The sequence below is a fragment of the Chelonoidis abingdonii genome, chromosome 25 (genome assembly GCF_003597395.2).
Source record: "Chelonoidis abingdonii isolate Lonesome George chromosome 25, CheloAbing_2.0, whole genome shotgun sequence".
In the NCBI taxonomy this organism is placed as follows: domain Eukaryota; kingdom Metazoa; phylum Chordata; order Testudines; family Testudinidae; genus Chelonoidis; species Chelonoidis abingdonii.
Window position 1 is genome coordinate 8,379,380 of NC_133793.1, and position 14,468 is coordinate 8,393,847.

Consider the following 14,468-nt stretch of genomic DNA (forward strand, 5'->3'; position numbering starts at 1 on the left):
TTTAGTGCATCTGACATATAAATATCTTGCGACGCCAGCTACAACAGTGCCATGCAAATGCCTATTCTCACTTTCAAGTGACATAAACAAGAAGCAGGCAGCATTATCTCCTCCAAATTGTAATCAAACTTGTTTGTCTGAGCAATTGGCTGAACAAGACATTGGACTGAGCGGACTCGTAGGCTCTAAAGTTTTACATAGTTTTATTTTTGAATGCAGTTCTCTTTTTGTACATAATGCTACATTTGTAAAGTTCAACTTTCATGATAGAGATCGCACTACACTACTTGTATGAGGTGAACTGAAAAATACTATTTTTTTTGTTCTTTACAGTGCAAATATTTATAATAAAACATAAATATAAAGTGAGTGTTGTACACTTCATATTCTGTGTTGTAATTGAAATCAATATATTTGAAAATGTAGAAACCTTTAAATAAATATTTAAATAAATGATATTCTATTATTGTTTAACAGCGCGATTAATTGTGATTAATATTTTTAACTTGACAGCCCTATTATTTTGGTCTATACTGGGATTTTAGCTACCAGCGCAAGTTCAGCCTCCTTGGATAGACATGATTTACACTGATGCAGTGCTATTTGTCTTGGTGCACTTTGACTTCAGTTTCAAACCAAGGTAAAACCACACTGCTGCTATGTCACATGTGCATTAGAGGTTTGCATTGGTGGCTAACTCCTCACTGGAAAAAGGTCTTATAAAACTTCCATAGTATTATTTGCATTACGGTTGTGGTTAGAGGCCCAGCTGAGCTCGGAGCTCCATTGTTCTGGCAGCTGCGTTAATACGTACTGAGAGAGTCTCTGCCCCAAAGAGCTTACAACTGAAATTCACAAGATGGACAAAGAATGAGGGGGAAACTGAGTCACGGAGCAGGGAATTGACTAGACTCCTGCCCTCCTCTCTCCCAGCTTGAGTGCCTTATGGACCTGACCATAATCATAGACTAACAGCATTCCTTTTCATATACAGCAGCTCAGTTTGTAGATTAATTTCATTTGTCTTTTTCCAGGGGAACATGTACCACTAATCGTCACTGAGTGACCCATAGTGCTACATCATGTTTGTGGGAAAACGTCAGTGTGTTGGTCAAGAGGACAGGACTTCTCATGAGAAGAAAAACAAAGCCCACAGCAGGTCTTGATGTAAAACAACATGTTTGCACACCTAAAAAGAACAGCGTGTTTTGTAATCAAGCCCATGTGCTATATCAGGCACTTTCCACAGGGAGGGAAAATCCCCACACCCCTAGGGGCCAGCATTTGCTAACTGCCACCTGAGATGTTTTTAGTGCATCTTGCTACCTAAACATTGCAAAACACTCTAGGCTTTTCATTCCGTGGGATAACAAGCACCTCGCATTGAACCTCCTATAGCTTCCTCTCCAGCCACCTGTGCTGAGAGGTGAGAGTTTAAGCCCAACAGAGGCTGTTAGCCAGCCAGGCTTGTCTATCGGGATTACTTTGTGAGGAAGGCTTGTGAATTGTACATGCTTAATCGAGAAAAGGGAGAATTTAGAAGAGGTCCCATATAGAACAGTAAGGACAAGTTCAGTCTCCATGGCCCATTGAGTTCTTGGCATCTCCCCTAGCACTACCAACAAGGAGCGCAGTCCATGCCAGGTGTGATGGTGGTTTTCTGTGATGCAGACACCTGAGCACTAAGAATTAACTGTGGTGCCTGGGCCTTGATTACATTGTAAGTTCTGGGGTACAGAAGCTGTGACGTCTTCTCACTGGAGAGCTGGTGGAAACTCGGGATTTTCATTTAAACGGGAAATTTGGACCTTTTGAAATTTGTGTTTGTTCCAATTTGGAATGAAAGCAGGTATTTTTGAAATTTCCCACAAAATAGGAATTCTGAGGAAAAATCCCCTGGTTTTGGAAAATGTTCATGTTGGAATTTTGAAAGTTCATGTGGAATTGTATTGGTTTTTTGTTTGCTTTTTATATTTTTATTGATTTTTACATTATTTCATGAAGTGTCAGTACCAGCAGTCCATCAGATGCACTACTGCTACTGACGTGACATAATGTAATGATTGAACTATTTCGTCGAATGATGGTAACTGTGATTAGATGTTGATCGATGTTTTGGCCGTGTGTGCGTGTGCCCTCTGTGTGCCTCCCCAGCCCTGCGCGGACAGCTGGCACGGCAGACGTCGAGCAAACCACTCAATGACCATAAGATCCATTAAGGGATGAAGGCACCCAGCCAGGTTTATTGTTGACAAAGCATGGTACTAGCATCCTGCAGACTCTACCAGACCACTAATACATGTATCCAATAACAATGGACCAGCTCAGAGAACGGGGGGACTTTCTGTTCCTCCCTAGGCCAGATAAAGATACTCCCTCTGAGATACATCTTTATACCTTGATACAAACAAGTTAGTACTGCCCCTCTGATGTAGTTAGTTACTGCCCCCTGATGTTGCTAGTTATACCCATCATCTTGTACATGTTGGTTCGATCAAAACATCTCTATTACATATGGTCATCCCGACCTTACCTTTTAGGAGGAGTCAGTATGTTCCTGTTTCCCTTGGGGAATGTTTTTGTACCATCCTTGATATTGGAATGTTCTGGTACCACTTGATGTCAGGATGTGTTTGCATGAGCATTCTGTGACTACCTCTCCTTAGAAATGTGTATTTCTGCAATATCAGCCCCGTTCTTGCCAAATTCTGTAAGCAGGTCCTGCCTCATACCAGGGCTCATACAAGGGCTTATGTCTCAGGCTCTCTTCCTACTACAATAATGTTCTGCAGCTACTTCCCTGATTCACCTTTTGGCAGGATACTGTGAAGCTCTGTAGCCCATTTTCCAAGCCCTGAGCTGTCTTTTTTGATGGGAATGGTGGGTATAATACCTTTCGTGTTGCAAAATTCCACTTTGGGCTTGGTGCAGAATCAGAGACATGGTGGAAGCTGCATATTCTCTCTTCGCTTTGATGACCATGCATTAGCATGACAATAATGGGATGGTGGGGGAGGGAGCCTCACTGAGAATTTGCATGTTTCAAAGAGATTGTCCCTGCACTCCTGGAACTAGCTGCAAACCAGATCTCTGTGCCTGCCGCTTCTCCCACACTGGATGTTTTCATGTATTTCCAGTTGAGTTCAGTCTCGTTCTATGTGAAGACCATAGCATTCCGTGAGTTGCGGGGCCTTTTGGCAAGATTCAAAGATTTCCCTTTCGAAATGAGATTCTGTTCCCACCTCCTGTTGCTTGTCCTGCTCCTTCCTAGCCTCTCTGTATTTTTCATTTCATTTGAATACTTAATCAGCTAGAGATGGTTCCAAACCAGGACCTGAATCTAATGGCTGGAGGTGTTTGCAAGGGGCTCCTAACTTCACATTGAGCTGAATCAGGATCCCAGATCCAGCGTCGTCCTCCCCCTCTAAAAACATCTGGATCTGAAATGTGTCAAGCCTCTTACCATGCCAGGGGTTCTGCCAGCCCAGCTGGCTGCTTTGTTCAGAGAACAGGACTTAATATGCCTCCTCTGGGCATGTCTTTTCATAGCACATATAAAGACTGGCTCTGGCACTGCAGATAAATGATCACACAGCATGAACCCAGTACAGTAGGGTAGAAGAAAGTCAGAGTGAGAGAGACTTTGATTCACATCCTATACTAGATTTTCCCTGGAAAGCATTGCATGAGGATTAAGGTGTTTTCTCTAACAGAATGTCTCTTTCAGTGGTACAGGCAGTCTCATCTAGTGGCAGGAGCACTGACTGGACTTCAGCTGCTTCTGAGTTCTAATGTTGGCCTGTTCCCGTCTCCCTGTTTATAACTACATCACAGGAGTGATGTGAAGATTAATGAAGGACGTCAGTATTGTCAACCCCAAGCATTCAAAAATCACGAGATTGGCTTAAAAAGTTGTGAGATTGTTTTTGTTTAAAATTGGGGGTTGTGTTTTTCTTTTTTTGCCTCTTGATTTCTGAGCATTTAGGGGGTCATGTTTTCCAGCTTTTCTCTGCAACCCTAAGGGCTAGAAATGTACTTTAAAAAAATGGAAGCTCAGATTCTTACATAATCCCATGACTGCAGGAGTTGAGGCTTAAATAAATCCAGCCAAAACCGCTACCACCTCTAAATGTTACAAGATGCGTAATAAATTCATGAAATATTAAGGGTTTATGCTAAATGGCATCAATACATTGCTGGTCTAAGGTTTGGTCTACACTACCAATGTATGTTGGTATAACTACATCTCTCATCCTGCGGTGACATAGTCACACTGACCTGAGCCTGGTGTAGACAGTGCTGTGTTGAGGGGAGGGCTTCTCCTACCAGGCGCTGCAGCACTGCAAATGCAAATGTAGACAAGCCCTAAATTCATCTCTCAGCTTGCTAGGAAAACCCTGTTGCCACATAAGGACATCATGTGGGGTTCTCTAACCAGGTTTGGTAGAGTCATGCAGCATCAGCTGGCTGTGGAAGAGCTTGCAGAAGGAGGGCACCATGTGGAGTGGCCTATGCATGTGTTCTGTGACCCATCTCTAATGTTTCTTTTTTAACTTGCTAATCAGAAATGGGCCTGAATCCAATCCCAGCTCTGAAAAGGCCCCCAGAGTTCAGATCCATCTCAGAACATTGTAACCGGCAGCATCTCTGGAACTGGCTGAACTGAAATCACCCACACTCTGGGAAAGTTGAGACTGGAGCCCAAATGTTGCTGCTGAGGCCCATCTTAATCATAGAATATCAGGAATGGAAGGGGCCTCAGCAAGTCATCTAGTCCAATCCCCTGCTTAAAGCAGGACCAATCCCCAGACAAATTTTTGCCCCAGATCCTTAAATGGCCCTCTCAACGATTGAACTCACAACCCTGGGCCAATGCTCAAACCACTGAGCTATCCCTCCCCAAACTGAGCTAGGCCAAGCAGCTCTGGGACAGTGAGCCTGTAACTCTGCAGTGGAAGATCCAGATGAGTGATGAATGGTGAGCCAGTCCGAAGGCACTGCCCATGTGAGGCCAAATTCACCCCTGGTGCAACTCTCCATTGACTTAAAAGTTGTTACAGGAGGGGCAAATCAGGCCTTTTGAAACTGTGGCTGGGGTGGGATGGTGGTGAAGACAGTCAGGAGCAATGACTGATTTTACATTTGGACATGGCCTTTCTTTTTTAAACAAAAGCTTTTCCAGGCACAAGAGCAAGCTGCCACAAAACAGCAGGCCAGGCAAGTTCCTGAGCCCCTTGTTCCATCGCAGCTATTGGCAGCAGCCTCTTGTAGTTCAATAACTACTGGGATGAAGTGGGCCGTAGCCCACGAAAGCTTATGCTCAAATAAATTTGTTAGTCTCTAAGGTGCCACAAGTCCTCCTGTTCTTTTTACTGGGAGAAAATTCGTCACCTCCACTTTGATTTGTAGGAGGAAAATGGTCTCTCTGCTTGGAGCTGCACACAAAGGACATCCAGCTGATGGGAGAGAAAGGAGGAGTAAGCATGTGGGGTTGTGACTGCTGCTGTCTTGACTGACACACCAAGGACTGAACTGGGGACCTCCCAAGCTGAACGCATGAGCTGCTACAGTTTGAGCTAAAGATACGCAACCCTCCCCACTGGGACTGTAACCAGCTCATCCTCTGTGGATCAGGCACATCAAGAGACCCTTAAAACACACCCACCAGCCTGTTACATGGGCACAAGGTAACACTCTGCTGGGAGACTAACGGAAATTCATTTGGGGGCTTGAGACCAATTTCCAGACGCAGTGATGAGCAAAGCAAACTTTGGCTCCAACCTACTTCCCTCCACGTACATGTCGTGAAACCTCACTGGAGGTTTGGGCCTTGTGGCCTAGGTTGACCTCCCCGGCTGGAACCCAGAGCTTCTCCACTAGGCCTCAAGCCAACTGACTCCTCCCCAGCCTGGGACCTGGGCTCTGCTGGGCAGGTTTGCTTTAGCTGAGCTCTGCGTCTGCCTTCGGGCTGAGGGGAGCCAGGTAAATGGTTGGCATGATTGCTGGCTTTTAAATGGTCTAGATGGCATGGGACAGAGGCTAAGAATCGGGTGGAGATGGAGATACTGAGAGCTTTTTCAGTGGTCCCTCCAGGTCAGGAGGTACAAGGGACTTTGCCCGTGCTGTTGTGGATAAATAGGACTTTGGTCTCCAGGGCTGTCCACCGGACACCTTCCCCAGTGCTAAGGTTGCTTTATAACCGATCATGATTGCGGCTGATGTCTTAAACTAAAGCTGGCAATTCTAGGGGAGAGCAAAGGGGGGTCATGTTTGTTTGTTTATTTAAGCTGAAAGTGGCTGCCCCGAGACGGTTGGGTCAGTTGTTTACAGCACAAATCTGTTACCATGTAAAAACTGGTAGAACTAGCTGAAAGCAACAGGAATTTTCCTACACCCCCCCAGGCTACAACAGATAATAACAAACAGGGCCCCGTCTCTATTAAAAAGCCACTTGAGGAAAGGGTCACCTTGTTTGTTGATGCTAGGGTCTGGCAGACGCAGCTTACCTCCTGGGTATCCTGCTGTCAGGAATGTCTGAGGAACTGAAAAACACCCAGTGGCAAAGGGTCATTTGGAAAGAGAGAATGAAGGGGGAGAGAAGGAAGGAACTGTGAAAATCAGAGGGCCAAATGCTGAACTCCTCATGATGCTGATGTATTTGTATGTTTGTAGTGTGTGCAATTATTTATATTGGGGGAATGTAACCCCTTCGTGAGTGTGTGTTACAGGTCCCACTGACTGGCTCTACCACCTAGGTGGTGGTTATTGGTATTGCAATAGTGCCAAGCCACCCAGTCCTGGAGCAAGACCCCATTATGTTAGGTTCTGTACAATCAAAGAATCAGAAGACAGTTGTTGCCTCCTTACAATCTATGACAGTCCATGCTCAGATTTCACTTGTCCTTCTTCATACAAAGTTCCTGAACAAACTAGTGGGAGTTTTACCCACAATGGGATATCTGGTTTGGGCCCAAAGATTTCTGGTGCTGTGGCTTATATCAAAAGCCATTTGAGTGCTGGGAAAGCAGCTGAAGCAGCCAGCCCTCAGCTTGGCGTAGGACAACTGGCTCCAACCTAGTTCAGGCTACTTCCTCGTACACTTTATTAATTGTTGGAGTGTTTTAATAACCTTTGGTCGAGTGCAGCTGAAAATGCAAGCATGTCACAGAGCTACTGGAATGGACAGTTGACAGCTTTCCTTAGGAAATGCCTTATGTCCTGCAGATGGAAAGATAATACAATGTTCCCCCCGCACCCCATAAGTTCATTCAAGAAAAATCTCCCCCGTCCATTGGAGATTAATTGGAGAGGAGACATGCATAGTGTGCCCCCACCCAGGTAGAACAGTGTGAAGCCTTTTTAGAATAATCCTTATCAATTTAGCAAGAGGAGAGGGCTAGGTTGGGAGAAGGACATTTATGACAGTGTCCAAAGTTGGGCTGGTCTTCAGAAGCCTTATTGGAAAGATAATACTAGCATATTAATATATCTGGTGCAATTATTTTAAATTAATTCCTCTAACAAACTTGGGGTGATACAGGGGTCCATGTGGAGAAATCTGGTGTTAGTGTCACTGGGGGGGAACAATCTGTGTAGACAAGAAGTGGGCGGGGAAACAGAAGCACAGAGAGAGAACGAGAATGGCGTCCTGTCTCTTGGGCCAGGCTGCCTCTGAGGCAGCTTTCCAATTACATCCTATGTGAGCAGGCACCAGAAGCCCTATTCTGATCTCTTTCACACCACTGCCCCAGTGTATCGCCACTGATTTCAGTGGAGCGATTCCTGGCTTCCATCGGCAACGCGTGAGACCAGAATCCGACCCCAGAGCATTCCAGTGGACTGAGCGGAACAAACCCAAGTGCAACCCCCTTATCTTAGAGGGAATGCAACTGTGGGCAAAATCTCACCCTCTAACTCCAGAGCTCTTGGAAATCTGGGCATGGAAGGTTCTGCAGTTTATCTTGACTGTGCTGCATGCTTTATTTTTAGAGTATCATAAAGGGCTTTTGTTCCAAGGTATATTTAGTAGGGGAGTGGAAGGGGAAGTGGGAGGGCTGTGTGTATAGGGAATGTGTCACTTGGTCTCTCTCTTCTAACCCACCCTGCTGCCCGATACTCCTGGAGGGTGGAGTGTGAATGAAAAAAAAGAGAGAAAATAATAATTAAAAATACTGAAATCATAGTCTAGGTGCACAGGCCTGGAGGCCTCTGGTTGCCTTAAAACATACATTAGCACAAATAGGGCACGGTGCCCAAAATCACGAAAAAGGTGGGGCAGGAGTGGTCTCGCTTCTGTCAGCAGCTAGAGTGTGTCTTGGAGTAGCGCAGTGCTGACTGCACTCCCCTTCTATAGACAGCGTAGCCTAGTGTCTAGCGCTCTGGACTGGGCTTGGTTCTAGTCCTAGCTTTGCTAGTGGGTAACCATGGGTGAGTCATGTCACCTCAGTTTTCCTACCTGTAAAATGGAAGTAATGATACTGACCTGCTTTATATGGCACTTTGAGATCTACTAGTGCAAAGTTTTATCTAAGCTAGGTGGTCTCATTACATATAAACTCTTCCTCTTTTCTAATATATACACTAATTCTGGGGATCGAGCAGTTAGAAAAGGGGGTGGTGCTTAAAATCAGGAGTTCTGGGTTCTATTTCCATCTCTGCCACTTACCTGTAACCATGCTGTGCCTCAGTTTCCCCATCTGTCCAATGGGGATAATAATGCTTCCCTATCTCAATGGGGATTGTGAGCATTGGTTGAATGTTTGTGAATCATGCTGACAGCTTTGGATTAAAGGCATGAAAAGTGCAGAGAGTAACATCATATTATGAGGAATATCTGTGATGCGAAGGAAGAAGAGTCAAACACACTGAGCCCCATTTTCAGCAGGCCTCTACAAGTGCATCAGCAGCATCTGTAAATTCAGTTTTCACCACATGCACAAACTGGCATTTGCACATAAAGGTGGGGTTGCTACCAAAGGTGCCAGCACAAAGGTATTGGCTTTTTCTGTGACCTTCACCTAGCTGCGAATACTGTGTAGGTTAGGATAACGCCCCAGTGCTGCTTGCAGAGATGCCGATTTAATTGCACAAGCAGTTGTACCTGCCAGAGCCTGAGCTGTGGCCATGCACACTGTGTACGTGTGTGTATCTGTGTACATGTGTAGATCTGCACGCCTGTATGTATTCATGCATGTGTATGTGATGTGTGTATGTGACTGCACGTGTGGATGAAGTGGTCTGTGTGTGTGTGCATGTTGTGTAGCTGGCGAGGTCTCCTTTCTGTAGCCCACTGCCCTAGGCTACAGGCTGGAAAAATTCAGAGTTTATTTTAATTACAATAAAGTTATGGGAAAAGCGATGTCTAAAGGCCAAAAGTAATAAAAATCAGACAAAGAAGCCGCCACTTTGAGATCCCAGGGTTTGGGCTCATTGGAGAATTGTGTTGCGATGATCACAGCTCAGCTTGTTTCATGAGGGGACTTGATTGTCTTTCAGCAGGATGCCTCGTGCAGTGAAGCAGCTCAGTGTGGGTAGCATCACGGCTACTGGCCACCAGCCTGAGCCAGGACCTCGGTAAGTCTGCTGGACAGCACCAGTAGTAGTATGGTCTACCTCAGCTTCCGCTGCCCCCTCCTGTGAACTGTGACATCCTTAAAGAACTGGAGCAGAGACAACAAGAGGCAAAGGATTCCCAGTACATGTTCCACACGCCAGCATCTCAAGCAACGCTCCAAGCCTGACTCCAAGCTCGGTAAGTCAGGTGAACTTGGTGGCCTGGGTCCATACAGGTGTTTATATCATTGCCACCTCCTGCAGAGACAGCCTTGACCTTGTCATGGCTGATGCCTCATGACTATGCCATCCTGGCAATAAAACAATGGGTGGTATCCAGCAACCCAGGATCTGGCATCCATGTGCAGGTATAACCTACATGAAGCCCATTCCCCTGCCAACCGAGTGTCACCACTCCACATTCCCAGTTTCCTCTGCACTCTCTCTCTGTACCTGGCCCGTCTTTTGGCACAAAGCTCTGGTCAGAGGCTGCCATCTGCAGCCAGATCTCCAGCCAGTTCCCTTAGCAGTGTCTGCTCTCTCTCACTGCCAATGCTGCTGCTTCAACTCCAGCACCTAATGGGTCCTTCTCTCTAGCAAGCCAGAGAGACCTCGACAAATCCTCTGATAAGTTGGTACTGCTCTTGGGACTTCCTGTGAGCTGAGAAACACTCCCAACATACATCGCACCCTGGTCTGGTTTGGCACGTGAATTGCACCATTGCTGTCTTTAAGCGGGTCTGGGTGAAGAAAAACCGCCTAGGACCTCAGCACTGATCACTGAGCAACGTTATTTCTGTATTTGGAGTCCCAATCAGAAAACATTTGATTGGACAATGCCACCAATCCAGCTTTGCCACTGCTGTCCATGGGTCAGTTAGGAGAGACGTTTTTCTTTTCCCCTCTCCTCTTTTGACCTCCTCACATTCTCCCCAGTGGTGCCGGACACCAATCCTGGGCCCAATTCAAGATTGTTATAAGGTGGAGATTACCCTTTGGACATTGCATCCCTTCCCTGGGCAGGGCAGGTTACCATGTTACGTTCAGGAAGCAGGGGATACCCAGACATTTCAACACCTCATCTCACTAAGGAGCATCACGTTGGTTGAATGGTGAGTCATCCTCTGTTATGGTGGGTTCCAAGCACTGGCCCACAAATCTACTCTTACAGCTGGTGCTCTAGGCTCCCCCATCTTTCATTCACTAGGCTGCCCACCCCTTTCATTCACATTCAAGGTTTGAGGCCGGTAGGAGCTTTTACAGTGGAATGGAAGGCAATAGATAATGGCTAGCGCAGACCTGGCACAGCCAGTCCCCGCACAGCCAAGGCTGCTGAACTCCAGGACAAGGGTGAGCAAACACTAGTGGGGTCAGACCAGGCATTGCCCTCTGCACTTAGTGGGAGCCTTGAGCTCCTAGTGCCCCAACCCTCACCCCAACACTGGGGTATGGTAACCGATCTTGCTCCCTTGTTTTATTCACCTGCTGACGTGGGCCGATAAATAGCCAGGATGGAGTGAGAAAGGGAGACGTGAAATGGTTTTTCCTCCTTTCTTTTTCTTTTTCAGGCTTGCACCAACACGTCTCCTGGAATCCTCATCTGCCTTCCATGCCCAGCTAACATGAGTCACGCACTGAGCCCATCCTTTGCCTACTCCTTGCAACATGGATGACAGAAACTATCCAGCGAGACTGGGAGCGCTCAAATCCTCAATGAGTTTTCTTTTATTGCATAAAACAAGTTGCTACACAGCTATTGCCAGGGAAGTCCTTTCAGATTGTGGTAAAGCGGCATTATGCCTGGGCTACTCTTTGCCTTCCTGTGCGTGTGCTGGAGCTGTGCTGTCATTATTAGTTCAGAGAACAGGACAGCAATGCATGAACAGTACGTGGAAAGGTTCTTCCAGAGCTGCTGTTACCTAGTGGGCCCAGCAAAGCCAATGGAAGGATCCCCATATCCAGTATGTTCTGACGTTGGGAGGCCACGTGCTGCAGAGGGGTGCTGACACGTAGTAAAGTAACATTTTAAAAAGAGGTTCATTGAAGAGGAAAAAAACACCAGTGACCTTATGGGAAGGACAACTAGAGGAGGTGAGGAAAGGAGAGCCCAGGGTTAATGTGTAAGTAAAATGATTGTATCTTTCAAAAATTGACAGAAAAATATCAAGCATAATTTACTCTGTGTGTGTGTGTGTGTGTGTGTGTGTGTGCGCGCGCTTCTAAATAGACACAGCAAAGAGCAAATCATGTCCCTGGCTTCATGAGAAAAACAGATGCTCCGGTTTGGCTCTGCAGCGTATGAAATGCATTCCCAGTACTGAACGTGAGCGTGAAACTAATTATCACATAAATGAATCCACTCCCACTTTTGTCATACCTTTTCCCTGGAGGGTTTTCCTTCCTTCCTTCCCCCCTCCACTTTAGAAACAGGTAGATTCCTCCTCCACATGTCTACCTGGTTCAGCACACAAAGGGTTAACAGCTGCACCTGTTTAAGGTGTACCTGTCCCATGGCACCTGTCTCATCAGCCAATCAGTGGCTGAACTCTGGGGAACCTACTTGTCAGCAAAATACCTGTACACAAAAACCTCAACATAAATCAAACACTTCACTTCACAGGCCATGTCTGTAGTTAGCAGGTACTAGAGGAGAGAAGTCATCAGAATTTGCTGTCTGTAAAGATTTGGAAACCTGGGGAAACATGTCTAATGAACTTGAGTAAGTAGATCATTTTTTTAATTTTATTTAACTAATCCCCTAAGTATTTCATCTGAGGCAGGATTTAAGTACTTCTGCTGTGAATGAATTAGACTCCACAGGTTTAATCTGCCTGTCTAGCTATTTACAAATGAAGCTAAAAAAGTGAATCAAGCCTTTTTCTCAGTCTTTCTATTCTATGGTAACCCAGTGCTATGCTTGTTATGAGTCAGTCATTACTGCCCTTAATAAAAAAGCAAACCTCTTTAAAACTGATATTAAATTTTCCCCTTAGACTGAAATTTGACATACAAGGATTCGCCTCAGAAATTCCTCTCCTTTGCCCTGAAACAAAACAAAAAAAAATAAAAATCCAGCCTATGGTACAATTGATGGAGTACTTTTTAATTAGACAGTTCCCCAAATAAATCAATAATCAGTCCTGGAAAAGTTTCTGGGTTCTTCTAACTAAATAGATTTTATCAAGGCCTTAGAAATGGATGTGGACCCATTTATTTTGATTTTTGGGGAAGGAAAAAAGTATTCAGACAAGTATATTGTAATGCAGTTTTTCATAGACAAGTAGCTGTTCCTCCAAAACTTGAACTCTTAAATGTTTGGGATTGAAAATACTTTGTACTGTTAATAGGCATTTTGGGTAGCACATGGACCAACAGCCAAGGGACCGTAGCACTGTAGGCAAAGGATGAGTTTTATAATTAATGGGCCCATTTGTGTGAAATTATGTGATAGAGATAGGACCGGTATAGGGGAATGGGGTAAGCAGGAGACCAAATTCGGCTTCCCTTAATCAAATGGATAGTCCAACTGAAGTTGAAGAGGCTATATATATATATATACACACACACACATTTCTTTATGTGTGCACCTGTGTGTATATAGAATTTAATGTATATAGAGAAGATATATATGGAGCTTAGGAAATGTGCATTTAAAAATGTGTATAATTTTACACACAGAGATTGACCTGCCTCCCAGAGGTATTGGGAATTAATTTGTTAATGATTGTAAAGAACAGTGCAGAAGTAAAGAGCTAATGATTATTTATATATATATATATATATATATATATATACACACACACACATTGCTACAGACCTGAGTAAAGAATAGAAGTGTCTTAATTTTTCCCCTTTTAAACTCTTTGGGTAGTTTAAAGTTGTTTTGATTTTTCTTTAGGTAGGTCATATGGCTTGTTCCCTAAATACTATATTTTGTTTTTGTGTGTGCACAGATGCGCACACGTGCGCACAAACACACACAATTAGATTTTTCTGCTGAATGTAGAGCAGTGGGATTACCTTACCTAGCGAATTACATGGTTGCTTGACCCCTCTCTTACTAACGGACTGTTACCCCCCGCCCCATGTCCTTCAGATGAAACAAAGGGAATTGGTGAAAGCTCCATCTCCTTTGTGATTGATAAAAATGCGGAGGTTGCTATCTGGTCTCCATCTCTTGTTTGTTGCTTTGTCTAGTTGCCTCCAGATCAGATAAAAGGAATCTTTTAACTGAATCCATGTGAACTGAAAACTTTCCTACTGCTTAAGCTTGTGGATAGTTTTCCAGACCTTGGGAGACTTCAGCTTCACTTATTTCGCCCACAGATACCACAAAGTTTGGCTCAAGAGCTCAGGCAGTTGGAAGCTACAGTTTCAAGCCCTGTGCTGATGCCCTGTCGTGCGCTGCATGTGGGCCGAGGGGTGGGCAATAATTGCAGGGGACTCTAGAGAGAAACAATTTAAGAGAACAATGGGCCTGGAGTACCTGGAGCTGAAAATACCCCTGGGGCCATGCAGGGGGAGATAAGGGAGATGGGAACAGCATAAAGTGACCAGATGTCTCGTTTTTAAAGGGACAGTCCTGGTTTTTGGGACTTTTTCATATATAGGCACCTATTACCCCCCACCCCCGTCCTATTTTTTCTCAGTTGCTATCTGGTAACCCTAGAACAGTGTGACATCAAAGTCATCCATGAAACGTTCTCGGAAATCAAGTACAGCGTTTGGATTCTGGCTCTGCCACAGAGATAGGAGAAAGCTGGGTCACTGAATGAGAGGAACCTGTGGAAGATTTGCTATAGAGAGTGAACTTCTTAATGATGGGTTAATCCCATTGGGCCACAATTATCCATGGAGGTCAAGGGGAGAGGTGGGCTCTTGCATCTCAGGACCAAGCACTTAGAGGGTGGCAGCCC

At 45.2% G+C, this 14,468-nt stretch overlaps 1 protein-coding gene across 2 annotated transcripts in view; it reads left to right on the forward strand.

Moving 5' to 3' along the window:
• The first annotated feature begins 11,423 nt into the window (after positions 1-11,423).
• GRHL3 (grainyhead like transcription factor 3) overlaps positions 11,424-14,468 on the forward strand; it is a 44,968-nt gene continuing 41,923 nt past the window's right edge. The window contains exons 1-2 of one of the 2 annotated variants that reach the window (XM_032789546.2): positions 11,424-11,672; positions 12,173-12,271. In XM_032789546.2, coding sequence (XP_032645437.1) covers positions 12,255-12,271 — 17 coding nt within the window. In that variant the 5' untranslated portion in view covers positions 11,424-11,672; positions 12,173-12,254. The remainder of the gene's footprint in view (positions 11,673-12,172; positions 12,272-14,468) is intronic. The other variant, XM_075060802.1, reaches the window with a different exon arrangement.